The sequence below is a fragment of the Ursus arctos genome, unplaced genomic scaffold (assembly GCF_023065955.2).
Source record: "Ursus arctos isolate Adak ecotype North America unplaced genomic scaffold, UrsArc2.0 scaffold_2, whole genome shotgun sequence".
NCBI lineage: Eukaryota > Metazoa > Chordata > Mammalia > Carnivora > Ursidae > Ursus > Ursus arctos.
Genome location: NW_026622874.1, coordinates 95652765 through 95680722, shown reverse-complemented (window position 1 = coordinate 95680722; position 27958 = coordinate 95652765). Strand labels below are relative to the sequence as shown.

Sequence of the window (27958 nt, the reverse complement as noted above, 5' to 3'; positions counted from 1 at the left end):
GCCTGACAGGGCGGAGGTGTGAGGGGGGAGTAGGGGATAGTCTGGAGAAACTGGGGCGCAGGAACGCGGGCGAAGTGAAGAACGGGGAGCACTGGCGGGGGGCAACAGGGAAGAGGAAGACGCCCAGAAAGCGGCCGAGAGCTGAGTTGGGGAGGGGAAGCTCGAGAAGCGGAAGGGTCGGGGCGGGGCCGGGGTGGGGTGCGCGGGTGGGTGGGCGGGGCCGGTTGCGTCACGCGGCGTGGGCGGGGCCGCAGGGGGTTGTCCGCCCGCGGCACGCACAGCAGCCGCAGCCGCCTCGCGCCCGGTCCCGCGGTCGCAGCTCGAGCCGCAGCCTCCGCGCCGCCGCCGTCGCCTCAGCTGCTCGCTTCGTGGGTCGGTCCCTCCGGCACACGGGCTCCAGCCGCGCCGCAGCCGCCCTCCGAGCCCTTCAGGCCGCCCCGGTTTCCTCACCCGGCCCGACCCAGCCCGCGAAGATGGTGGACCGCGAGCAACTGGTGCAGAAAGCCCGGCTGGCCGAGCAGGCGGAGCGCTACGACGACATGGCCGCGGCCATGAAGAACGTGAGTTTCTCCTCCCCTCCCCCCGCCTCGCCCCAGCCCCTTCGCAGATGCGGGTCTTCGCGTGGACGGCCCAGGGACTAGTCGCCAGTCGCGACTGCAGCGTCGGCCGCCCCTCCCCACCCACTCGGGGCGCTGGGGAGGGCCCCGACAGCGATAGGGACCGGGGCTGTGACGCGGACTCTGCTCGAGCGTCCCCCAGGGCCGGCGGCCCTGTCTCCTCGGCCCTCCCCGGGCTCGGGCTGGGGCGGGATCTTGCAAGGCTGGTCTTGGGAGCGGAGTCTCTGGCCCTGTGTCTCCGGGTCCGCTGGGGACCTGAGCGGGGGCCGTGAACATCCTTTGTGCCCCACTTCCCCTCCTCCCAGCCTGGGCGTGGGGGCGGGGGACCGCATGGATGCGGTTCCTCTTTCTCTCCCTGGTGTCTGGGCGGCGCCTTTCCCATTCAGTCATCAGGTCTCCTGGTTTTCTAATACGTAGCCCCCCCCCCCCCCCCGCCCCGGCCCCCAAGTCTTCCCCACTGTCTCTCCTGATGGATCCTTTAGAACCTACCCAGGAAAAATGTAGGCTCTCCTGAAACCCTGGGCTCAGTGGTGCAAAACCGAAACCTCCTTGCTGCTCTCACGTTTTTCTTAACAAAGGCTGCTCTTTCTCTATACCGCAAAGCAAGTCCTCTTGCTTTTAGGCAAGGGGGACGTATGTCTCGCTAGCTTTTTCATTGATCGTTCTCAACATGTCTTCTCCATTTTTTCCTAATGTTTTTTGTATTGAAAAGGGTAGGTATTGTCTTTAAAATAAAGGTTATGCATTTAGCTGACTGGTTCAATTTGTGACACATGCTGTTTCTTCTTTAAATATAGGCACACATCTGTTGAAATTCCTATAAGTTGAAAAAATATTCTCTCTGATCTGATATTGCAAACAAAGCAGTGGTGGGAGGCAGTATCAAGTCATTCTAGAAGATTCTGCATTTGTCATATTGCAGAGAGCCTAGACTGGGTGGAGGCTGGGAGGAGTTATTTTAAAAGAGAAAAGGTCTTTTTTATTTTTTTTTAATAATTTGTTTTAGATATATCCGAGGCTTTTTGTTTTTTTTAAAAAGCTAGCGCATCCTCATGCTGATGAAAAGAGAATGCTGATCACCAGTTGTCGCATTTTGTCTGGGATGCAGATTCCTGCCTGTATTGCACCATTTTGTTAGTAACACTACATTTATCTAATGGGCTATCAAGGAGTTTGATATTAGAGGAGGGGGCAAGTATTGAGCATTATTAAATGAAACATGGAGAATTATCTAATGAATGATTCAGTTCTCCCACTTTCTTAACATTTAACTTCCTGCCTTATGTAACAAAGGTTTTGAAAATGCATCTCCGGTGTGAAGTGGATTCAGGAGTGTATCTTGCACGTTACATTTTTTTAATGAAGCAATGTAGGTATCACAGATTAATTCTTGAATAACTTGGCTATTTCATAAAAGATAACAGTGCTGATGCTTTTTTAAGCCAGCTACCTTAACGAAAACAATTTTTATATCATTAAGAAAGACCCCTGGTTCTGAAATTGGGAGTATTGCATTATTAATGTATTGTCACAGATGCTGTCTTAAAACATTTTAAAGCTCAAATGGTAACTTGTGCTTTTAATAGATATCAGTATTGGAAATACGTTTAGTTCATGCTGTTTAGACTCTTCTAATTTTTCCATATTTCTAGTTTCACAGGGAAGTGAGTGACCTCGCACCTATATCCATAGCAACCCAGTGATGTCACACACAATGACACAGAGGCTGCAATGCACCTAAGGGCTGGTAGGGAGTATGCAAATGGCATTTGTCCAAGGTAATGCAGAAATTAGCAGATAAGCAGGTGGAATTGAGCACTTCACCTTATTCACCAGATAGGAGTTGGTCCAAAAAATAAGGATTTCATTTACCTTTAGGCATGCAAATCAGTGACCTCTAGACATACCTATTCATTTTCCAATTTATAGTTTGCTCGCATACGTTTGTATTTAAAAACATTCGCCTCATTGTTAAAACTGGACAATAATGGAATAAAAATAGCAATTTTAAACAAGAATATGTCTTCTGATCATAGTGCTGGGGTGGGCTGTATGCTTGGGTTTATTGCAGATTATTATCTTGGCAGGTTTTAATAAAAAACTTAAGAAATTATGACTTCCTGGGTCATTTTTAGTAATGTTAGTGAGAATTCGTTACAAAACACTTTACATTGAGATATGGAAAAGTTCTCTTTTGCCATATTTGTACCTCTGCTTCTTGTCAGAGTATGGAGGAAAGAACAGCTTGTAAAATAAAGCAGACCTTTTTTCAAACCTGTTTACTGTGGCTGAGGAAGTATACTTACCTCTGACCTTCATTTTCCTCATCTGTAAAATAGGTCAATATCTACTTAAAAAACTTGTGAGGATTAAATAAGGAATGTAGTAGGTGTTCAAAAATAGTAACTGTTTATAAAACTTTGTTTCTTCCCATGTTTATAAAAGTCCTCTCATCATGGAGAATTTGGAAAGTACAGAAAGATACAAAGAAAATACTCAGTCCTGTCACTCAAATGAACGCCCATCTAAGGCTGAAGTCATCCTGATGATAAAGGGGATTATATTTATTTGTATTTAATGAAATTATCCTAGTAATAATACTGTTGGGATGTGTGCAGAGTGGTCGTTGTGTGTGGGTGACCAGGATGGGAATAGCATGCAGTGTTTTGAAGAAAGGGGGAAGTTAGGGTTGTTGTTGTGGTTTTTTTTTGTTTTTTGTTTTTTTTTTTTTTAAGTTAATTTTTTTCTTAGTAATCTCTACACCCAGTGTGGGGCTTGAACTAACGACCCTGGAGATCAAGTCACATGCTCTTCCGGGTGAGCCAGTCACGCACCCCAGAAATCTAGTTTTTTAAGAGAAACCTGAGGTCTTCCATTTAAGGGGGGAGTGAACACCTAGATGTTTCTTGTTAGACAATTCTGTCTTGTCCTTTGGATTCTCATAGCTTCTCGAGGAGTTAATACTCTAAGTAGGCTACTGGTACTTGCCTCAGGAGGGAGAAAAGGTTTTGGGCTACTCATCTTGTTGAAGTGACTGGAGGATTGGGGGGTACTGGCTGCAAAAGGCTATCTTAATTATATATAAAAAAGTCTTGGAATCCATATAGTTTAAAATTCTTACTATCTTAAATATTCTCTTTTTCCTACTAGCTCTTCCGGGAGGCTAGATCAATAGCCATTATCACTAATGGAGTAATGACACCTCTGCAGACTTCAGAGGTGGAGTTCTGCCAGCCATTATTCTAAGTCATGTGGTTTCAATTGTTCTCTTCTTTGGGGTGGAGAGAATACAGATAACAGTTGGCTTTTTATGTACTATTCTTTTCAATAACTGAAATGACATATTAAGTGCTTTTTCTAATTATTAAAAAAAGCCCTCCTGTGTATCTTTTGAATTACATCAAGATAAAAGGTGTTGCTAAATGTATAGCCTTGTTACAGAGCTTTGGGTTAATAGCAAACTGTGGGGACAATTTCATCCCCTGGTACCTGTGGGAAGCCTTATTTATTTATTAAGCCAAATTCTAAATTATTAAAAAGTAGAGAAAATGATTTTGTTTTTATCGAGCTAAAAGTCACATAATAATTAAACTAACCGTTTTCAAGTGTACAATTCAGTAACATTTAGCACGTTCACTATGTTGTGCAACCATCATCTCTAGTTGAAAAAATGAGAAAATGATATTTCTAAAAAGGGATGGCGGTTTGGCTGTAGCTGGCTGGATTTCAAAACATTACTGATTCAGGAATGTGTCAATAATGAAGTAACCACAGCAGCTCACAGCCAGTGGTAATCAGCATCCTTTTGTCTTTGTTTTCTGACATCTGAACCTTTTCAGCATAAATTGAAAAAAGCAACTTATCTTAGCTAGGTTTATATTCCATTTAAGAAGATACAGAGCTTACAGAGCTTTAAAACCATATGATGTTCCCCCAAATTAATAAGAACAATTTATCTGAAATCAGAATAAACTATTAACTATTTGGAGATTATGGAAATTTTGCCGGGTTCTTACTATGACTCATTTTCCACCCCAATGCTGACTTTGTTATAAATGCTTTCCCTGCTGTGTGGCAGCGGTCCCCTAATGAACACTGTACAGCGAGGAGGTGAGCTATTCAAACACAGGATGCTAAACTGATGGGAATCCCTTCCGTATGATGTTATATACATCGTTTGGGGGCTTCTGAGGTTGCCAAGAGCCTCGCCCTCCCATTATCACCAGCCTTAACCCTTTTATCTGGCAAGGGATCTGATTATTTGTGTTGCTATCAGATTCCATGGGATGTGGGAAAAAAGCACAGACCATTTTATAGATTTAATAATCAAAGGGGGGGGGAATCACACATAAACCTCTGTCTTTTGTCATTTTTGCTTAAGTAAACTCTGCACAATATGGGGCTTGAACTCAAGACCCCAGGATCAGTATGCCCTATTGACTGAGTCAGCCAGACGCCCCTCTTTTGTCTTAATTTCTAAGTTCTGTTTCTTAGTGCTTGAGCTGATATTTAAGACTAATCATGGGAAGCTCTGCTTGATTTTGTAGGTTGAAAAGGCTACCAGTATCAGCTGCCTTATAGTCTTTCCTTTCATAATCATTTTCCTGTTGTCTTCCCCAAATTCTGTTTTAGGTGTCAAATATGATTTTAGTTCACTACCACCGTATCATCTTAACTTTAAATCGACACTCATAGAGATCCTTGAATTTTGATTTTACTCGTTTATTAATTTGAGTAAAAAAACAGTTCCACGAAAAGTGATCAATGGAAGTTGTCAAAAGAGAGCTTTAATTTTAAGATAAATAGTTAAAGAATTGGTTTGGTCCCGTGATTTTGCAGCAACAATAAAAAATAAATCTTAAAGGACTTTGCATGGGTCTTTTTTTTTCCCCTTCCTTTCTGAAGAACTACTGACATCTAAGCCAAATTATCATCAGCTTTTCGCCTGTAAGGGTGTGTCCCACAGAGGGAGGGTTTTTATTTGTTTGTTTTTGTTTTGTTTTTGTTTTTGTTTTAACCTGAGTTGAATCTTATTCATGTGCTGCGTAGTGTTAGTTGGGTTGTGAGTAGGTAAATGGGAATGAGAGTGTTGTCACGTATGTAGGTTTTTTAACAATGAGATTTAGAAAGTAAATTTCCAAGTAAACTCATCGGTCTCATCCTCTTAATCTTTGGAGCAAGATCTTATTTTTGGAGAGATCGAAAGCCAAATTGAGAAGGACTCAGGTGTAGGATCAGCTTTCTCTTCTTAATTCTGTTACTAGAACAGCGGTGTCAGAGCTGGGAATAGGACAGTGACAGAAGTGGGCAGCTGCACAAATAATGACAGGAGCTCAAGAGGAATCCCTTAGCCTCCCTCCCCCACAGGCGAGGGTGCAGAGCAGCTGTGGTGGCAGAGGGAAGGGTGAGAGGTAACAAGAGGAAGGCTTTTAAAGATGCAGGTTTGTTTTGAGGAGATAGATCATTTAAATTTAAATTTCTTGAGCTTTCGGAAAGGAATTAATGCGACACTTGAGCCTATGATATTTAAATAACCTTGATCCAGGCAACAGAGTGGTCTCTGGTGCCAGTACTTCAAGGATGTGGAAAAAAGCTTAAACTTTTTTTTTTTTCTGAATTGTTTCAATTCAGAACCATTCAATTCAGTACAGTGTTCTTTTTGTAGCAGTCTAATATGAAAAAGTGGACAAGTAGGCCTCTGCCCTGGTGGCCCGGCGTGGATATAGTAGCCGTTCAGATCACCCGGCCTCCTGCCAGCACAGTCTTAGAGGAGGGCCTGCCTGACCTGGGTAGACGGGTGGATAGATGCTGTTTTCAAGTGATATTCCACACTTCACGTATGACCTGTATCTAGTCTTTCTAAACTACATGTGTGTATAGAAATAGACTTTAGGCACTAAATTTTTTCTATTAAGTTGAAAATGACTCAGTCCAGAAGGGCAAGGAGAGAACAAGATAGGCTAAGAACAGCAGGAAAGAACTTCCCGAGGCAAGGAGAATCTAGTGGGAACAAGCGGGTAGTAGAGGAGTATTCTTTAAAAAAAATTTGTTTTTTAAAGATTTTATTTTTAAGTCATCTCTGCACCCAATGTGGAGCTCGAACTTAAAAGGCCAAGGTCAAGAGTTGTGTGCTCTACTGACTGAGCAGCCAGACACCCCTAATTTTTTGATTTGAGAAGGAATTTTCTAGAATATTTTGGATTTTTGGGATGCTGTTATTTTCTAAGGGAGTCTGGTTTTTGGAAGGCAGTCATCAGTGGGACTGATTACTAATGACAAAAATGTCTGGCCTTAAGGATGTTAGGAAATTTGGGGAAAAAATGACCGGTATCACCATAATAATTCCCTATGCAGGGATATTTCCATCATGTCTTTTTATGTAGGGTTGCTTTTGTACCTTGCCTTCTCCCTTGGCATTATTTCAAGGATCTTTTTTCCCCTGTTATTAATATGTTCAATGGCTGAATAATTCCATGGATGTGTCATAATTTAATTGTATATTTAACATACTCTTTCCAAATTTACAAGTAATATTGCCATGAATACCTTTGTGGGTAAAGCTTCCAATATAGTTTATATATTAGGACCGAGACCCAAAAGTGGAATTGCTTGAAAGACTAGCTAAGCATAACTTTTAAGGTACTTGAAATCATCAGTAGGTACTGAGTTTTCTTAAAAGTGTGAAAAATGTAATTGAATAGATACTACATACACTGGTTGAAAATTCAAGGATACCCTGTTGCACTTTTAGTATATGGAGAAAAATAAAATGAAGTCCAGTGAGGAAAGCTTGACTGCTAGCAGCAAATCTCCCTTTTGTTGCTTTCTTGTGGTTGGAATGATTGCCTTTGAAAAGAAAACACTGGGGCGCCTGGCTGGCTCAATCAGAAGAGTGTGTGACTCTTGATCTCTGGGTTGTGAGTTCAAGCCTCACGTTGGGTGTAGAGATTAGTTAAACTTAAAAAAAAAATGAAAAAAACACTAATATGGAAATTTTCAAACACTTACAGAGATGAATAGTGGAATATGTCTCCATACAACCAGCTTCGGCATTTGTCAGCATAGCGGTCAGTCTTGTATCTGTGTACCTTCCTACTGGTCAGCCCCCTTGGGATTTACCATCTTGGAAGATGGCTTCTTACTGACCTAAAATTACCCCTTATTTGCCGTAAATGCAGAAGTTACCAGCAAGATCTCTTTATATTCAAATTTGGCAACCTCAAATGTAGTTTCTTGCTTAAAGCATTTAATCTAGATGGCAGATGGTTTTCATTTTTTCCTTGATTTTAAGAGAGGTGCTTCTCTTCCATTGAAACACAAGTGCTGCCTGCCATCAGCCTTTCTCATGAGGGAGATGGCAGCCTGGATGGGTCATGAGGGGGCAGAGGATGGATGATGATAAGAGTTTGATCATTACAGGACTGTGATTCCTCTTTTACTGCCTTAGTTTTTGTTTTGTTCTTGGAAGGGTAGATTCTTCTGTCAGTTCTGGCTTTTATCCCTAATCTGATAGAAGAGCTAAAACCCAATTGTTTGTTGGGGATGATGTGAGTAAACAACTTTGCTTTTGTTTGGCTTTGTTGATTGCCAAACATTTGTTTTAAGACCATTTTTGCCTTAAGGTCAGTATACTGCTGGGTGTTCGGAGGGATGAATGAGTGGGTGTTGGGTAGGTAGTAAGCATATATCCTAGCTGCCTGGGCCTAGACAGCCTGGCTTTGAATCCATGCTCACAGGGATGGAGCTGACCAATTTAATGATGTTAGCAGTAGTTAAGGTGGGTATGTTGCCATTTTATTTATTTTTTGCCATTTGAAGGTCCTGCAGGAAAACTTGAGATTTTTGGAAGGGGATCCATTTATTGAGGAAGGGAAATAATACGGTAAATTTCAAATAGCTATAACAACAGTAATAGAGGAACAGGACATCGAAGTCACACTGGACTTCAGGGGATATTTGGTACAGAAGTGATGCTGGAGTAGGGTCTTGGGGGGCCTAGAAGGGAAGGGGGGAGAGCATGGAGGAAGGGATGTCATGACAGAGGGACTGTCCTTTGAAGTTCCAGAGTGTCCAGGAGCAGAATGTGCTGCAGTGGTGTGCGTTTGAGGGACTGTTAGCAAGAGTCCACAGTGGTGAGTAGGGCTGGTTCACAGAGGGCCTCGTGAAGTCTGAGTTCTTCCTTAAGCTCTGGAGAGTCCTGGAAGGATTGTAGGCAGAAGAGGATCATAGTCCAGTTTTTGGTCTGAAAAGATTTGGAAATAGAAAACGGACAGTGAGGCAGAGGGAGGGAGACAGATTAGAGTGTTACAGGGGTCGAGTCTGAAGAGATGAGAACCTGGACAAGGACAGTGAGGGCAGGTCTGAGAGGGAATTTGATAGCTGGAGGCAGAAGAAAGAGGAGGGAGGAAAAATGATGAATGAGATGAATTCCACTGTGGTCGAGCCGAGTGTGGGGAGCCATGTAAGTGGAGGTAGCTGCAGGTTAACACGTGCGGAGTGCGTAGAACAGCGCCCTGCACAGGGCAAGCGCTGTGTTACATGTTATTCGTTTATTGAATAAGCAGATATTTTAGTAGGACCAGTTACTGACCGGGCTCTGGTCCGAGAGGTGGGGAATACATGGCCCACCTCATGGCCTTCATGGAATGGACATTCTAGTGGGGGGTCACTGTCTGTCCATGGTGGTTAAAACCATGTTAAGGTCACCTGGGGAAAGCGGAGAGTTGGACTCAGAATAAGGAAGCCGAGCCTATGAGTTGGTAGTGATAAAGGCAGGAAACCAGGAGAAGAGCAGGTCAGGAAGGGGGGAGTGGTCAGCAGAGATTTAAGTTGAAGACATAAGGGAACTTTGGTTGGGGACTGGAAATGGGGAGGACAGTTGATGGCTTTTTCACGTGGGTGCAGGGGTGGTAGGGTGAGGGGTGAAGGAAAGGTGAGGAAGTGCTGAGAAGTGTAGACTTACTTGCAGGAGCTTGATTTTGCAGGAAATAAGAAATGGGATTCAAAGGCATCACTCACTCATTTTCGTCCTGAACTTGGGTGATGGGTTAATGGGAAAGAGCAAGAGAGGAGGAGGGAAGGTCCAGGGGGGAGAATGACTGCTGGGCATATAGTGAGGGGGAGGAAACAGTGGGATGGCACACAGGGAGGCAACGATGGTGCCACTTGTTCGATGGGAAAAGGCTCAGCTTCCCTCATGGTCACTCTCCTCTGTGAAGAGGCTGTAGGAAGCAGGGATGGAGAGACAGTTAAATACAGAGGGCTCCGCTGAGGTTAGGAAAACCTTAATGTGCAGGGACTAGTCTTAGGTTGGTGTCTGTCTCCCTCCCTGTCTCCTCTCACCTCAATAGGAAAATTTATATTCATACAAAAATAATTGATGGATCTTAGAAGAAAGGATAAAGTCTAAACGGAAGAGGGAAAGGATGCGGTTCAGGAGCACAAGCTAGTAGACGGGAGTGAGGACTGGTATTATTGGATGGAGGTTGTAAGAGTTTGATTTTAAAGGTGAGTGCTTTTGAACAAGGAGGTCTGGGGTGTGGCTTGGAGGTTAAGTTGTCAAATTTGGAGAGATAACCGAACTCTTGTTTATAATTAATTTGGGGGAATAGCCTTGGATAATGGAAGTGGAACCAGAGATCCGGACACAAATTTGGACACAGGTGAACAATCCCAATGAAAGTGAACAGGACTTCGACTCCGGGGGAAGTTGTAGAAGCAAAGAAAAGGCCTAAAAGGAAATTATTATGAAGGGGAGTCAGTATGGGTTTGTATAAAAAGCAGTTTAATTTTTTTTAAGGATTTTTTTTTTTTTAAGATTTTATTTATTTATTTGACAGAGATAGAGACAGCCAGCGAGAGAGGGAACACAAGCAGGGGGAGTGGGAGAGGAAGAAGCAGACTCATAGCAGAGGAGCCTGATGTGGGGCTCGATCCCATAACGCCAGGATCACGCCCTGAGCCGAAGGCAGACGCTTAACGACTGAGCCACCCAGGCGCCCCTAAAGATTTTATTTATTTGAGAGAGAGAGAGAGAGAGAGAGACAGAACGAAAGAGTAAGCACAAGCAGGGGTAAGAGAGAAGCAGGTGAGCAGGGAGGCCGGCATGGGGCTTGATCCCAGGACCTGGGGATCATGATCCGAGCTGAAGGCAGATCTTTAACCAACTGAGCCACCCAGGCATCCTGAGAAGCTGTTTAATTTTTAACTAATTTTGATTTAATTGCTTTTTAGAATAGAGTTATGTGACTACTAGCCATGGGAGTGCTAGAATTAGTATATCTGAATTTTTTCAAGACATTTGATCAGGTGTTTTCCTGGTATGGGGGGTTAAACGGCAAGCAGCAAAGTTTTGACAAGTGTCCTAATTGTTAGAAAGTGGGATCAGACTGGAGCTGTGGGTGGAATCTAGGCTGTTGAAGTAGCCTTATTTTTGCTTCAAGTCTTGTACTTTGGCCCCAAATTCAGCTTTTCATGATTACATTGGTGCAGATGGCACTTAACAGTAGTACTTGGGGGAAAGAGACATAGGGCGTTAATTGAGAATGAATTGAGGCTGATTGATTTCAGAAGTTAAGCAGAATTTAACATTGCAGGATAATAGTTTTAAAAGGAGCATAGAAGTTAAGTTAGTTTTTGTTTATGTCAGATTACTCAGAACAAAGATTTCTTACTTCTCACAGTTCTTTTGGTTGGCCAAGTAGTTCTGGTTTAGGCCAGCCTCAGTGTGGCTTGTAGAAACTATAGCGGCCATGGGAGTTCCCAGCAGCAGGCCCTTCCTGATTCCCCAGCACTTTTCAGGCCTCTGCTTGCCTCATACTTGCTACTGTTCCACTGGCTAAAGGAAGTCACATGACCGAGTGCAGATTAGAGGGGTGGAGAGCTGGATTCCATTTCTTCATGGGAGGAGCTACAAAATCATTGCAAAGGAAGGCGATCTATACAGCGTTGGGAGGAATTGTTAGTGCCACTTATGCAAACAGTCTGGGCTTGGTACATCATGAGTAGCTTCATGTCACCTACATCCAGAAATGACTGTTGGGTACCGTGGTGATTCATTGGTCAGTGCAGTGTGGTACGTGCCCCGAAGGACTTCAGTCTTTGTGGGGAAAGGAGAGGTATACATTTAACAGTACAAGGCATTAGAAGTAAGCAGTATAAAAGACGCAAGGTAAAAGTTACTAATACACAGAGCAGTGATTACAGCTGCCTGAGAATTTTTCAGAAGGCTTCAGGAAGGAAGTGTATAAGTATTTGAGGACTTGAAGGATATACAGAGAATTTTTCTTTAGGTCCTGAAAGTGTGTGTAGGTGGTTGGGAAAGTATGAGAGCACAGAAGTGTGCAGTATGAGGAAGAGTGTGAGTATCTTGACCTGAGTATTGATAACTTGGCGCAGTGTTTTTACCTCGGTACCATTGATGTTTGGACTGTTTTCTTCCCTCTTGCAGGAGGGCTGTCCTGTGCACTGTGGGGTTCGGGAGCATCCCTGGCCTCTGCTCAATAGATGATCTCTGCAGAGATGTTTTTAAGAAACTGCTGCAGGGCACCATAGTTCATACAGCACTTGTATACACACCAGCTTGTTTAATTTTCTGCTGGGAGAGTTCCCCCTTCCCCACCAAAACAGATCTATGATAAAAGCAGCAATTATAAATATTAGCTCATTTGTTTGCTTGCATTCAGAAGGTAGCCCGGCTGAACTTTGAAGTCTTGTATTCTCAGTAACAGGCTAAAGAATAGTGACAGAGGAGCCTGTTTGAGGGAAGAGAGTCAGGATGGTGAGGGCAGTTGTATTCAGATCATAGAAGCAGTAAGTAGACAAGACCAAGACTTAGGAGGGCTGTCTTCACTTGTTTTGAGGAATTGATTGTGGCCCTGAGAGAAAATTCTTAAGGCTAGCACATGGCAGTTGTAGGGAGATAAACTTGGTTTACCATGAAGTTAATTTCTGAAGGTGGATTCAGGCTGAGTTCTCAAAGAAGGTGTGCAGGTGATGGTGGAAGACCTTCACTAAGGGCCTGTAAGAGGGGAAGGAGCTCTGGTTTGGTATTTGTGTGGATTGTCTGTACTTTGGGAAGTTACGTACGTAATCTCAGTGTGTTTTTCTCCTTGTTGTCCTGTGTGCCGCCCCCCCACCATAGTGGCAGGATTAAATGCTTTATAATGAAAAATACCTGTGGTAGGGAACGTCAGTTCACCCTTTTCAAGTTTAAGTATCCCTGAGCAATAAACCTACACAATACTCTAGTTCTCATATTGGGGGGGGGGGGATGGGAAATACTAACATACGTCAGACTACATAGGAGTTTATTTGAAATCACAAGAGGAGAATTAATTATTAGAGGTTTGTGCTCTGTGACAGTGATTTTTCTTTGTATAAGCCCATGTATTATGAAGGGTGAAGTATTTGGAATTCGGAACTCCTGGAACACACGAGTTAATGTTTAATTGCTGGTGTGCGTGAAAGTGCTGTGTAGACTATGGTATAGTGCAGCAGTTTTCTTTTTACAGCTTGATTGAGATACAATCCACATACCATACGGTTCACCCATGGAAAGTGTACAGATCAGTGGTTTTTAGCATTTCAGGGTTGCATTAGCTGACACCAGTATGTAAATCCTAGAATAAATATTGTCATTCCCCAAAACGAAACCCTATACCCATGGGGAGTCACTGCCTACTCCCCTACCCTCAAAACCCACCAGCCCTAAGCAACCACCAGTCTGTTTTGTGTTTCTGTAGATGTTCGGGACATTTCCTGTCACTTCTGACAGGCATCTTTCATTTGGCATGGCGTCTTCACTACCATCCATTTTGGAGCCTGTGTCCCTAGTCCATTCCTTTTTATGCTTGAGTAATACTCCATTGTTTGGATCATACTGCATTTAATTTAGTCTGTTCACCAGTTGACATTTAGATTGTTTTTGCTTTTGGCTGTTTTGACTAATGCTGCTAAGAACATCTGTGACAAGTTTTTGTGTGGACGTTGTGTTTTCATTTCTCTTGTATATACTCACCTAAGGGTGGATTTGCTGAGTCATGTGGTAGCTCGCCATTTTGATGAACATGGTGCTGCCTTTTTTTCTTTTCTTTTTTTAAGATTTTTATTTATTTGAGAGAAAGAGAGAACAGTGGGTAGGAGAGGCAGAGGTAGAGGGAGAAGCAAGTTCCCCAGTGAGCAGGGAGCCCCATGCTGGGCTCCATCCCAGGACCCTAAGATCATGACCTGAGCTGAAGGCAGGCACTTAACCGACTGAGCCACCCAGGTGCCCCTGTGCTGCCTTCTTAACTTGGAGAAATAGTTAAGTATGGATTCCACACAGGACTGAATCTTCAAGGCGTAGGGCTGCATAGGGGGATATTTAGTTTATTTTAATTAATTTATTTTTAAAGATTTTATTTATGTATTTGGAGAAAAAGCGCATGTGCACACATGCGTGTAAGCCGGGGGAGGGGCAGAGGGAGAGGGAGAAAGAATCCCAAGCAGACACCATGCCGAGCGTGGAGCCCGACCTGGGGCTTGATCCCATGACCCTAAGATCACGACCTGAGCCGAAGTCAAGAATTGGATGTTTAACTGACTGAGCCACCCAGGCAGCCCACGGGGATATTTTATAAAAAGCTTCCTCTCCTTGGTTAAGAACAAGTCCTATCATGGAAGGCATAGAGGATTTTGAGCCATTAGATTTGGGTTCTATTCCTAGACTCTGAGCCTTAATTTCCTTCCTTCCTTCCTTCCTTCCTTCCTTCCTTCCTTCCTTCCTTCCTTTTTTTTTTTTTTAAGATTTTATTTATTTATTTGACAGCGAGAGAGGGAACACAAGCAGGAGGAGTGGGAGAGGAAGAAGCAGGCTCCCAGCAGAGCAGGGAGCCAAAATCAGGGCTCAATCCCAGAACCCTGGGATCATGTCCTGAGCTGAAGGGAGACGCCCAGCGACTGAGCCACCCAGGCGCCCCTGAGCCTTAATTTTCTTAACTTTAAAATGGAAGTAACAATTCTAAATCATAAAGGGTTATGGAGGGCTAAAAGAGGAATTACAGTTTGGTAAAGGACCCATTTCTGATATGACAAAAGTGACTTAGAAAAATATGGAATAGATGGATTCTTTCTTAGCATGAAAGAGAAATCTTTCATTATTTTTTAAAAGATTTTATTTATTTATTTGAGAGAGAGCACAGGCCGGGGGTGGGGGGGGGGGGAGAGAAGCAGTCTCCCCGCTGTGCAGGGAGCCAAAATCAGGGCTCAGTCCCAGGATCCTGGGACCGTGACCCGAGCCCAAGACAGACACTCAACTGACTGAGCCATCCAGGTGCCCCTAGAGAAATCTTTTAAACCAAGAGTCCGTATTTAAGAAGGAAATGCTGAAAGTACTCCCCTAAATTCAAAACAAAATAAAGGTGCTCGTGATGAGCATTAGTAACATTGCCCATGTGCGTGCGGTAAGATGTGATTACAGGTATAGGGACGATAACCACAGGAAAGAAGGTGATGCTTGGGAACCATAAGAGTATGTGTGTAGGGAAGCAACTGGGAAAATATATGAATTAGTAATTGGTTTAATAGGACAGGGCTGAAATCTTTAGTATATATTCTGTACACTGGCCCTGATCCGTGAAAGATTTTTATACAATTAAAATAAGTGAAAAAGAGACATTCTTGGGGTGGGGTAGTGAGCACAAGCAACAGATGTGGGTTTGAGTTAATTATTTACATCAGTAAACTTGTTTATATAAAATTACTGCCTTTGGGCTTTTTTTTTTTTTTTCTTTTTTTGAAAACTTGGTTCTCAGAATTGGTTTTAAATTTTAATTGTAGGTACAATTATCAGGGTGAATTATGGAGTGGGCTTGTTTGAATTGGTACTGTAACAGGTCAAAATTCATTCGTCTCAATCTTGACTGCTTCCCAGTTACTCTGTTTTCAGACTTTTCTAGAAATAACACTGAGAAGACACAGATACTTTTTGAATGGCTATCTATTCCACAGTGTGGATGTGTCCTAATCTTAATTAGTTTCTTTTTTTTTTTAAATAAAAGATTGTATGTATTTATTTATTTGATAGAGAGCACAAGCAGAGGGAGCGGGAGAAGGAGAAGCAGGCTCCCGACTGAGCAGGGAGCCTGCCGTGGGGTTTGCTCCCAGGACCCTGGGATCATGGCCTGAGCCAAAGGCAGACGCTTAACTGACTAAGCCACCCAGGTGCCCTAACATGTTTCTTACTGAAAACCATTTAGGTGATTCCAGACTTGAGGTGTTAGCAATAATTCAGTGAATCAGTTTCTAGAAAGGGAATCGCGGAGGGGCGCTGGACTGGCTCAGTCCGAGCAGCGTGTGACTCTTGATCTTAGGGTTGTGAGTTCAAGCCCCATGTTGGGTTTAGGGCTTACTTTTAAAAACAGGGGGAGGGGTGGACATTGCAGAGTCAAAAGGTTGTTGAATATTTGTAATTTTGTTAGTCCTTTCCAGTTTACCCTTCACAAAGTTTGTACCAGTTTATAGTTTCCACCGTGGATGAGAGCGCTGTTGACACACACCATCACCTTCACAGCGAGTCGTAGACTTTAGGTATTGCCAGTCAGATTGGAGAAGAACGAACATTCATAGTGGATGAGATTGGGTGCTCTACCTGTGTTTTTCCCTTTTCTTTCAACTGTCCATTCCTTTTATTCCTTTTTCTGTTACCGGTTGGTCCGAAATTCTTTTTAGGAGGCCTGTGTATTAGAGAAGTTAGCCCTTTATCTGTGATGTGTTGGTCATGTTCCTATCGTGAGAGACTCAGGATGGGAGAAAGAACACAGGCTTTGAAGCCAGAGGGCCCACGTTTGTGTCCCATCTCTGCAGTGTGTCGTCCGTGGTGTGATTTGGGGGGAAAAGTCCTTTCATTTGTCTGCATCACACTTGTAAGTAAGTGTGATGTCCACCTCGTAGAGAAGTTGTGAAACAAACACAGGACTTTGTGCGTGTTCGAAAAGCCCTGGTACTTGACCAGCTCCTCTGTCACCTGTGAGACCTTGAACTTGGCCCTGATGAATATGAAGTTACAGGACTCCTAGGATGCTCCTCTTCCTGAAAGGTTCCCTTCTGCACAGTTTTTATCCAAGGTGATTGCTGCTGGGTTTTTTGTTTGTTTTTTAATATTTTATGTATTTATTTGAGAGGAAGAGAGCAAGCGCGAGAGAGAGCAAAGAGCACAAGCAGGGAGGTGGGGAGAGGGACAGAAGCAGACTTCCCGCTGAGCGGGGAGCCTCGTGTGGGGCTCCATCCCAGGAGGACCCTGGGATCATGTAGGACTCTGGCATCATGACCTGAGCTGAAGGCAGACACCTAACCGACTGAGCAACGCAAGTGCCCCTGCTGCTGGGTTTTTAAAAAACTCAGCTAATGTGTTTTTTTTTTTTTTTTAAGATTTTATTTATTTATTTGAGAGAGAGATAGCCAGCCAGAGAGAGCACAAGCAGAGGGAGAGGGAGAAGCAGACTCCCCACTGAGCAGGGAGCCCAACGCCGGGCTTGATCCCAGGACTCCAGGATCATGACCTGAGCTGAAAGCAGACGCTTAACCGATTGAGCCACCAGGTGCCCCTAATGTTGTCATTTTCTCATTAAAATTTCCTCTAAACTTTGCAGAGTGCTACCCTAAGAATAAAGTGAATAAGTTTGTGCTTCCTCCTAAGGGAGCAGCACCTTGAGGATGTCTCACTTTCAGAGAGAGGTGGTATATGACACATGCTAGATGCTCAGCAAATGGCTGGTGAATTATCTGATGAGTGCTTCTCAGTATATTTTCCTTGTCATCAGACCTTACGGGACATGTTATATCAAGTCTTCTAGAATGAATGTATGGGCGGGGTCCTCAAGACTACCCCCAGGGTCGATGATGTGCTAGGACTCAGCATATAGTACTCAGGGCTGTGATTACAGTGAAGGGGTACAGAGCTAAATCAACAAAGGAAAAAGGTGCTTGGGCAAAGATGGGAGGAAACCAGGTGCAGGCTTTCAAGAATCCTCTCTTGGGGGCTCCCACGTAGGCTGTGTGTGTGAAATGGTGTCTGCCAGGGAGTTTCGTAAGAGATTTGGTGCCTGAGGGTTTTACTGAGGCTGGTCACATTGGTACTTTCTGCTTGGCACATACCAAAATTTAAGACTCCTGGAAGGAAAACAGGTGTTTACCGTAAACCACATTGTTTGCACAAACAGTTTAGGGGCAGGGAGTCATTCTTATCTGGGAATGGTGGGAACCCTTCCAAAATTCAAGTTTCCAGAGGCCAGCCAAGGGTCAACTTTGCAAGCAGACTTTTCTAAAGTTAGTATCCTCAAGCCTGTTGTATTAACTCTTCTGCACAGACCATAATTCAGGTTTAAGCCATTTTACTCAGATAGGCAAGACATAGCTTCAGATTATTTTGTAAAATTTTTGTAGTTGTTTCATAGGTCGGTCATCTCTAGAATATGTAATTTATATATTCAAGCACAACGTCACATTTATTTCTGGTGGTTTATTCCTCTGCCTGTACAGTATATAGAGCCTGTGTCCATTACGTGGGCACTGATGCCCATCCTGCACCTTGTCATCTTTTTCTGTTTTTGGTATAGGGTGTTCACATACAGCAATCACTGCATTTGTCTTTTTCATGTCCTCCTGGCACTTCGGATGATTAGCACTCCAAACCTAGGCGCACAAAAAAATGCAAGATGGGGCCAAATGTTCTACCTGGTGTCCACTAGCCCCCTTTTTTCATCTTTTAAGAGACTATTTTTTTAGAGCAGTTTTAGGTTCACAGTGAAATTGAGTGGAAAGCCAGAGTTCCCGTATACCCCCTGCCCACAGCCACCACCACCCCCATGCACAGCATCCCCCACTATCAGCATCTCAGTGGTTTGTTATAATAGTGGCCTGAGACCTACAGTGACACATCATTATCAGCCAAAGTCCATGGTTTACATTAGGGTTCACTTGTGGTGTACATTCTGTGGATTTTGACAAGTGTGTAATGACACATATGCATCATTAAGAGTATCATATGGAATAGTTTCACCACCCTAAAAATCCTTTCAAAATTGCCTGTTCATCCCTTCTTATTTTTTGGACGTGAACCCAGTTCTTTGTGGAGACTTTCAGCTTCCTTAAATCGGTGTGTCTTATGTTCACCACTGTAACTCTTATTTCGTAATTTTTTAAAAAAAGATTTTATTTAGTAGCGTGCAGAGAGAAGCGCGTGTGCGCCCGCACAGGTTGGCGGGGGAGGGGGGAAGCTGGGCTGGATCCCAGGACCCCCAGACCATGCGCTGAGCCAAAGGCAGACACTTAACCAACTGAGCCACCCAGGCGCCCATTATTTTGTAATTTCTACACAAGCTTTTGCAAGATAGAAATAGATTTTTTTTTTAAAGATTTTATTTATTTATGTGACAGAGAGACAGCCAGCGAGAGAGGGAACACAGCAGGGGAGTGGGAGAGGAAGAAGCAGGCCCCCAGCGGAGGAGCCCAATGTGGGACTCGATCCCGGAACGCCGGTATCACGCCCTGAGCCGAAGGCAGACGCTTAACGACTGCACTACCCAGGCGCCCCAGCAAGATAGAAATAGATTTTAAATAAAATAAGCCTGATGCGAGTTTTTTCTTATATGAAGTTGCATTCATTACAATTTAAGGTTCTTGATAGTTAAGTTGAGGAAATTGTAAAAGACTGTGTGCTCTAAGTGTTGGGGTCAGAAAGTCGTCTAAATAGCTTTCCAAGATTCTCCAGGGTTGCTAATCTTCCATTGAAAATCTCTGCATCAACTCTTAGGGGAGAACAGTTGACGCTAATTAATAATCTGATTCCTTAGCGACTGGCATTTGGGGAGTTCCAGTTCTTAAACTGTCTTTTAACTATCTGAGAATAACAGATTCTTGGGGTCTTTTTACTCATCTGTTTATCTTTAACTCACTAAAAGAAATTTGAACTTGGGCTAGTATCCTAGTCGTTGAGAAGAGAGAAACCTTAATTTTGTTTTTAAGCAGAACATGTGACATGCCAGAGGATACAGACTTTCTGCACTTTACAACAGCCGTGACAGTATATTTTGGGGACCGTATTTACAAGTGTTGCATTCTTAGAAACAATTCAGTGACTGTTTGGAAAAATAATTACCTCCCTTCCCAGATGATACATATATCTCATCTTCCCACATTGAATTCTCATTCTATCTTGGTTAAACCTTTTTTTGGACACTATGAGCATAATTTTTTTCCTTATAAAAAGTTATCTCTTGACTTTACATATATATTTTTTTAATTTTATTTATTCATTTGAGAGAGAGAGACAGCACAAGCAGGGTGGGGAGGGAGAATCCACTGAGCTGGGAGTCTGATATGGGGTTCTATCCCAGGACCTGGGGAGATCATGACCTGAGCCTCCCCGGTGCCCCATCTTTTGACTTTTAAAACTAGTGGGGTTGGGATCTGTGTTTTAATGTAAAAATCACAGATTCATTCTCACACAAGTCCTTTTGATCTTAAGGAGTTTTTGAAATTCTGGTTGAAGGTTTTTGGAGAAACTTTCCTTTGAGCAGACTTCTCAAGAGTTAAAGGTTTTCCCCTCTAACTTAGTTTTTCAGTGGCAGAGAACATCTGGGCATGTTCCAAATGTGGTCGAGTTTACTGTATCTAAAGGTGATACGGCCACTTCATAATCTCCATGTTTTCTGTTTGAGGCAACTATGCAGACTTGACATAAGCACACAATGCTACCTTTGGGCTCTGCAGCCATACTTGATTTGCAGCAGCAGGAGGAGACCCAGCAGTATAGGGTACTGGTGAGGTCATTTGAGCTTTAAATAGTTGCTGGCTCTGGAAATAAGGACAGCATGATTTAGGGGAAAGGCCAGAACACGATCTCAATGGCCTCAGGCACTCTGGCTTCTCTTTGCGTTGGAGACAGTGATCAGGTTGCAGCCAGCCTTTGGTATTCAGTGAATATAGGCTGGAGCCCTATGGTATGCGTGCCTGAGGCTTACAAAGGCCTCAGCTTGTTTGAAAGCCAGTCTGGGGAGTTTTTTCAGGCTATATGATGCTAAAGTTTATGGAAAGGAAGTGACATAAGGTAGCTAAGGAAATTTCAACTTAGAAGAGAAACCAGGATGAAATGGAGATGCGATACTTGATACAGGGATATAAGCTAGCAGATGGTTATGTAAGAAATTTAGAGGCTTCTTAGGCTGAGAATAAAATGGAAAATTATTCAAGGTATTCTCAAAATTAATTGCTCACGTCTCTCTGTCACTTTACTGGGTCATGAGCACTTTTATCTTTGATACACTCTTTAATAATTTTATGAAAGAGGAGGGAATCTAAGCTTAACAAAGAAGAAAATCGAGGTCCAGAGAGATGAAATGTTTGCTCCCAAGGTCTCTTAGTAAATGGTGGGACTGCAAAAACCGGTCTTCTGGATTAGCTGAATACACATCAGAAATCAGCAGGAGTGACAGGCGTGGTCTGTGGGTTGAGCAGAGGGTCTCCAAAGCCTAGAATACGTAAAGAATTGAATGTGAGGAGAAAAAAAAGAATTGGATGTGAGATGATATGAGCTGCCTTATTCCGGAGAAGTGGTGTTTCCACAGAGGAATGGGGGTCTGGGGTCATAGAACAGAAAGCACCTCTGTCCTGGTTTCCTTCTGCCCTGAAGTCCAGTATTAAAGAAACCTTGTCTTCCCAGCTCTACCGTCTGTTTCACAAGAAGGCCATGTCTGGTAGAGGTCTTGTCCTTTAGTGTAATGGGAGAATCAAAAATGCATAGTAAAAAGGTAACATAAGAAAAGCTGCTAAGCAGTATAAGAAATATTTTGAGTATAGGGCACCTGGGTGGCTCAGTTGGTTAAGCGTCTGCCTTTGGCTCAGGTCATCATGATCCTGGGATTGATCCCCACCCCACATCCAGGCTCCCTGCTCAGCGGGGCCTCTGCTTTTCCCTCTGCCCCTCCTCCCACTTGTCCATGCTTTTGTTCTCTCTCTGCTCTCTCAAATAAATAAAATCTTTTAAAAAAAAGAAATATTTGAGTATATATCATTTGTTAGATACCGTGGGAATTAGTGAGCAAAGCATGATTAATTCTTCCAAAGAATGAATTGCTTGCAGTGAACTAATAAGTATGATTTGGTTTACGTTCTGATTTAATTATCTCCTGAGAGATACCGTTTAATTTACACAACCAGTTGCACTAAGTATAACCCTCCCCACCTCCTGGTTTATGAAAGTGCGATACATACTAAATGTGAATGATTCACATGTAGAAAAAAATCTCTTGGTATCCCAACCCCCCCCAAATAGTTTTGGTTTTTCACTTTGAATCATGTCTCCCCGTCCGCCCTTCACATCTGTAAGTAATACAGATGTTACATAGGTGGTATGGTTGATCCACACAGGGATCAGTGGGGATTCAAGAGAGTGGCCGGTTTTCATGGGGTGGAAGGAGAGATGGGGAAGATTTCATAGAGGACGTGAATATTAACTGTTAAGTTGGTTCTTGACAGTTGTGTAAGTGTTCCAGACAGGGAGAGAAGAACAAAGGGCAGAAGTATGAAGTATGAAGTTTTTGTTGCACTTAACATGTTATGACTGGAGCCACGGGTAGGAGAGGGCAAGGCGAGAGAAGTATGTAGTCCTTCTGAAATAGTGGGGTTTTTGATGTTGTGGCTTAGCCACTGACTTAGGGTACACCAGTTTAGATACAGTAGCCAGACAAAAAATGTGCTCTCCAATTAGGAATAAAAAATATGAGCTCTATCCTCCTTGTAAAAGTTTCTGTTTTCTGTGGTAGTCAGACAGTGGTATATGGCTCTGAAATATTAAGTGAATGTAGTGTTATTGACTCAATTTAATTTTTTTTGTTATAAGCAGTTGTTTGGTAGTCCTAAAAATATAGATCATTGGTGTGACATTGCTTTCGTTTCCTCGGGGTGATTAATCGTTAGGATGATGAAGAACGAAACTTAGAAATGCCCATATTGTAAGAAGCATTAATTGCTGTTGGCCACTTCAGCTTAGAAGTACCTTGCTCGGCTTTCCATTCTTTTGTATTGCGGATCGTGTTCAGCCCGCAACAAATGCGTTCTCACAGTTGATAACTTATCTCAGCGTTCAGACTCAGTTCTGTGCCCCTCGTTTTGATTTCCCTTCCTGAGGTTTGGAATTCATATAGTCTTAACCCAAGAGCAGAAGTGCCACCTCCTTTCTCAGAAGGCAACTTGACTATGACTTCAGAACATTCTCACTGAAGAGCGATGGAACTGAGTAGACAGGACAAGGTTAGAAGGAAAGCGTCAGTCTGATTGCCAGAAATACTGTTGAGGTATATAACAGCCATCTGGGCCTAAAATCCCCAGGATTGGTATGTACATAAGGTTACAGGAGAGAACTATTGACCTGTTGCAATTTAGATCAGAATTTGGTTTGTCATCCAAGAACTCAACTTGATAGATCCTCAGTGGAACAGCTGTATGGAAAGCATGTGTCCTCTTCTAGGGAGGAAGCAGGGGTTCAGGCACCACCTATCCCGCTGCAGTGTTTTCCTTCTTTGTCGTTCGTTCCACCTCTGTCCCCCTTCCGCACACCTACACAGTCTTGCCGCTCTTTCTGTCCCTTGCTTTAGTCAGCTGTGAATCTGTTAGTGTTGTAGTGGCATAAAGATGTGATCAACCCAAGCGACATCATCCGGACCATAACTACTATTCCTTCTCTCCTCATAGGTGACAGAGCTGAATGAGCCACTGTCCAATGAAGAGAGAAACCTCCTGTCTGTGGCCTACAAGAATGTGGTTGGGGCACGCCGTTCCTCCTGGAGGGTCATTAGTAGCATTGAGCAGAAGACATCTGCAGACGGCAACGAGAAGAAGATTGAGATGGTCCGTGCTTACCGTGAAAAAATTGAGAAGGAGCTGGAAGCGGTATGTCAGGATGTGCTGAGCCTGCTGGATAACTACCTGATCAAGAATTGCAGTGAGACCCAGTACGAGAGCAAAGTGTTTTACCTGAAGATGAAAGGGGACTATTATCGCTACCTGGCTGAAGTCGCCACTGGAGAGAAGCGGGCGACTGTCGTGGAGTCCTCTGAGAAGGCCTATAGCGAAGCCCATGAGATCAGCAAGGAGCATATGCAGCCTACTCACCCCATTAGATTAGGCCTGGCTCTTAACTACTCCGTTTTCTACTACGAGATCCAGAATGCCCCGGAGCAAGCCTGCCACTTGGCCAAGACCGCCTTCGATGACGCCATCGCCGAGCTCGACACTCTGAATGAGGACTCCTACAAGGACTCCACTCTCATCATGCAGCTCCTCCGCGACAACCTAACGCTCTGGACAAGCGATCAGCAAGACGACGACGGCGGCGAAGGCAACAATTAAGGCCCCCAGGTGGACTGGCAGCGCCCGCTGATGCTACTACTGCAGTCTTTATTTTTTCCCATGAGCTGGGGGTCGGGTGGGGGAGGGAAAGGGAGGGACGACCTTCCTAGGGAGAAGCCCACGACCTGTCCTGTCTTTGATCGCCTCTTTGACATTTTTGCCAAAATACCACTAGTGGAAAGTCAGGCTAGCTGTGCTGGTATTGGAATAGCAGCCTCACACTGGCGTATGGACTGTTCTGTAGATGAGTGCAGGTGGAGCTGTCTGTCTTTAATCTAACTTATTGCTAGAGAATAGGGTTTTAAGACGAAAAGAAAACTGAAACGGGATGGCCCTCATTCAGTAAGTTCTGTGGTTCCAGTAAGGATTTGTATGTACATACGCTCTTGTCTTACGTTTTGGGTACTTTCTATCTCATCTGTTTTAGCTGTGCATTTTTTTTCAGGGTGTACTCGACCAGCCATGGACTAGTTTAAATCCCAAACTGACAGACTTGGAACATAAGGTGTATTTATCCTTATGGTTTAGGCCATGCCAGTTTCCCGAAGTCTCGGATTAGCTGACAGTATTAACACTAAATTGCAGTTTACAGTATTTCTACATTACAGCCATATGTAACATCAAGCCATTGATTGTGTATTTTTCTTTGCTAGTTATTTTGGCTTTACATCCTTAGTCAGCCTTATCCAGGTTGGTTTTGCTGTTCGCTGTCTCCTAGGCCAAAAGGCTTGCCTGAGGAGAATCACAGCTACTTTAGGTTTTGGTTAATAGGTGCTTGGCAGGTGGCTGTGGGATTTTTGTCCTTCTTTCCTCTTAACTCAAATCCACCACAAAAATAATCACTTTAATAGAAATGTTAAACACCACAAAAATAGAGAAAATTCAGGTCTGTATGTCATTTATTGTGTTGATATTTTCAGAGAACTCCTGATTTTTAAGCTGCCACAGCTCCTTCCTCAGGGATCATGCTGCCATCACTCTTCACTTGAGTGTTCCCCACTGGACCTTCTGCTAGTGGCTCTCGGGAGGGTGGAGACACTGTTGAGCTGGAGAAGCTGGGCAGTCATCTTGAGGAAGTTTGTGGTGCAGTGTGTGGAAATTCAGGTGCTAGAAGCTTACTGGTAGAAAAATCCAAAAGGAAGAGCTCTTCTATTCATAAGCATCCTGTCCAATTTCGGGAGCCTCGTAAGCATGTCCGTTTTTCCTCCCCGAAAACACTCCTTCCCCAAGCAGTTGTTGTAGGAAGATGAACTAGAGTCATTATCAGATAATAAATCACTCCTATTTGACCAAGACTTTTTCTACATATATATTTTTTTTCTTTTTAATGAAAGCTTCGAAGCGGGAGAGTTCTTTTCTCTCTTGCGTAGTCGACGCACGCTCTGGAATCGAAGGAAACTACATTGCTGTTTCCACAAATCTGTTCTCAGTTAGCCTTAGGTCCTTCATTCTCATTTTGGAAAAATCTGTCTGAAAACATGACCTGTTGAGTGTGTGTTCAGCCTTTTTTACAAGATCAGAAACGGTGTGAACTCCCGAGATCTAGGTAATGACACCAGACTTGTTTTGTCTGTTCCTTTGGTTTATTTAGTCAAGGAGAGGTATGAGTAATAATTGAGGAAACACTGACAGTTGCTTTTGCTGTTCACCAAAGTTGAACTTACAGTTGGGAAATGAATATGTTTGACAGGATCCAGGTGACAGTGAGGAATAGAGCGATGACGCCCTGTAGCATGGCACAGTTTACCCAGCGTGACTTTCCTTAGAAGGTTCCCTCCATACGCTAGAGCAAAAGTCCCAATTAACTGAACCCTAGCAGAACTAGAAGAGAGCTCTGTACAGCTTTTGTGCCATCACCGGGGCCTAAAGTCAATGCCATGGATGGGAAATGATTGGGGGGGGAGGGGGGTAGGTGGGGCTTTCCTTAACTTATCTTCATGTCCAGTGAGCAGTGTTGTGTCCTTCCTTGTAGCCTTTGGAAATGATTTACTGGAATTACAAAACCGATTTTTTCTTTTAAATTTCAGCTTTGGCTCTGGCTGCTTTTTAGAATAATGCAAGATACAATTATACCTGAGGGCTAAAAATGAAGAGGGAACGGGAGACTTGATATTTAAGCAGCTTGAATGGTTTCTTTTCTTTTCTTTATTTTTAAAGAAATGCACTTGCCTCTGATACTGTCTCTCCAGTGAAATGATTACTCCTCCATTACTCTATTGATACAATATTGTGCATGCTAGTGTTGTATTTCTATACAGTAGCTTGAAATTTATTAACTTATACTGTAGGTGTTATGTATTCCTATGACAAAAAAAAATTAAGTCTTCAAATTTTTTAAAGTTTTTTTAATTTAATTTTTCCTTTTGGGGGTACAGTTTGCTCTACCAAATAGTGATCGTAACAAATTGATCTGTTTTGGATGTTGCTATAGTGACATGCAGTTATATATTTTGTTTTTAAAGGGGGGGGAGCAAAAGAAACACCAGTGTTAGCTTAATCTTAATGTCTGGTGTTTGTCATGGTGAAATTATAACTATTACAGTGTAGGAGAACAACGACTATGTTCTCTGAATGAGCCTTTGTGCTTTTTGTCATGTTATGCAGTGAACTATTTTTAAGGTCTAATCAGTGATTATTTTTCCAACTCCGTGTTTCTCTAAGGAATTATTTCACACACGGACCATTCTTAGCAGTTTTCCTCAGTGATGGAATATCATGAATGTGAGTCATTATGTAGCTGTCGTACATTGAGCAAATAAACTTACAGATCTGATGTCAGTGCTACTTAGTTTTATTTAAATGACTTTAATTTCCCTTTGCTTTCCAAGGGTTGGTTGGACTGGGGGCAAGGGACAATACTGTCTTGGGAAGTGCCCATAGCTGGGAATCAGACCTGGGTTTACAGACCTTGAAAAATCATTGCACTTTTTTGGGCCTCCATTGTTTCTCCTCCCGAATGCGCATGTTCAGGTAGATCTCTAAAGGCCTTTTGGGGGGTAAGATTTGTGAGAAGCACAGACGTGAGTTTGAATTACGGCTCCTTTTGGTCCTCGGGCAAATTCTGAAACTTCTGAGCTTTGGGGTGTAGGTCTAAATGGAAACTGGGTCACGTGCCTGGTTTGGTCTCCCAATGAAGCACCAGGATTGTTGGAGATCTCATTAAATCTTAGTTGAGGTGGTTCTTTGCGCTGAAAAATGTTCATAAATAAATTGTCTTATGTCTTTAGTCCCTCTGAAATGGTTGGCAGCCTCAGTTGGTGTGGCCTGAGCTCTCAGTAGTGTGCTGTTGCTGGTGGCAGCTGTCAGAACGCGCCCACCACATGAGTCAGCGTCCCTGGGTGTGGGGGTGTTCTGCCTTGATCACTGTGGGGAGGGATATTTGTCTATAGGCAGGAAGAATGCCAAGGCAAAGGCTTTCCTCCATCAGATTGGGTGGGCTCCAGCAAAGGGGTGGGGGGTGCGGGGTGTTGAAAGACGGTGGCTTTTTAATTTTTTGAGTGATCAGAATTCACATTTTAGGAATAGTGATCTGTGGGAACCAGGTTTTGCCACAGGATGAATTCACCTACGTTGGCTCATTTGTCACTCAGAACCACTCTGAGTGCGCCGCCACGGGCGCAGCTGTGGATTTAGAAGCGGCGGGTGTGCCTAAGTTGCCACGATGTCGGAGCCCCAGTCCTGGGCCCTCCTGAGCCTTGCCTGCAAACACCTGGCTGCCTCTGCTCAGCTAGGAGACTAAGAAACAGCGGCAGCCCCCGTTCAGCACGTGGTGACAGCTCTTTCAGTGTGGGAGTCACTGAGGGTAGAGAGCCATCAGACGACATCTTACGAACAGGACAGTACACACGCGGGCAGCATCCGAGCAGTCACGTAACAGGCTCACCAAAAGCTAGGTAGAAAGAAGGGTGGCTCCTGGAAGTTGCCGCTGGTAACACTCCTGTTTCTTCCCTGTTAAC

The 27958-nt window shown here is 43.6% G+C and overlaps 1 protein-coding gene and 1 long non-coding RNA gene across 2 annotated transcripts; both read left to right on the top strand.

Annotated features, from left to right (window-relative positions):
* The first annotated feature begins 237 nt into the window (after positions 1 to 237).
* YWHAG (tyrosine 3-monooxygenase/tryptophan 5-monooxygenase activation protein gamma) lies at positions 238 to 26775 on the top strand. The gene is made up of 2 exons (XM_026516043.4): positions 238 to 560; positions 23346 to 26775. The coding sequence occupies exons 1-2, from the start codon at positions 474 to 476 to the stop codon at positions 24000 to 24002; spliced, it is 744 nt and encodes a 247-aa protein (XP_026371828.1). The 5' UTR covers positions 238 to 473; the 3' UTR covers positions 24003 to 26775.
* LOC130544210 (uncharacterized) lies at positions 567 to 10645 on the top strand. Its single transcript, XR_008960319.1, has 2 exons — positions 567 to 1986; positions 2270 to 10645. It is a non-coding gene; the product is annotated as an uncharacterized LOC130544210 (long non-coding RNA).
* Positions 26776 to 27958: the final 1183 nt, after the last annotated feature.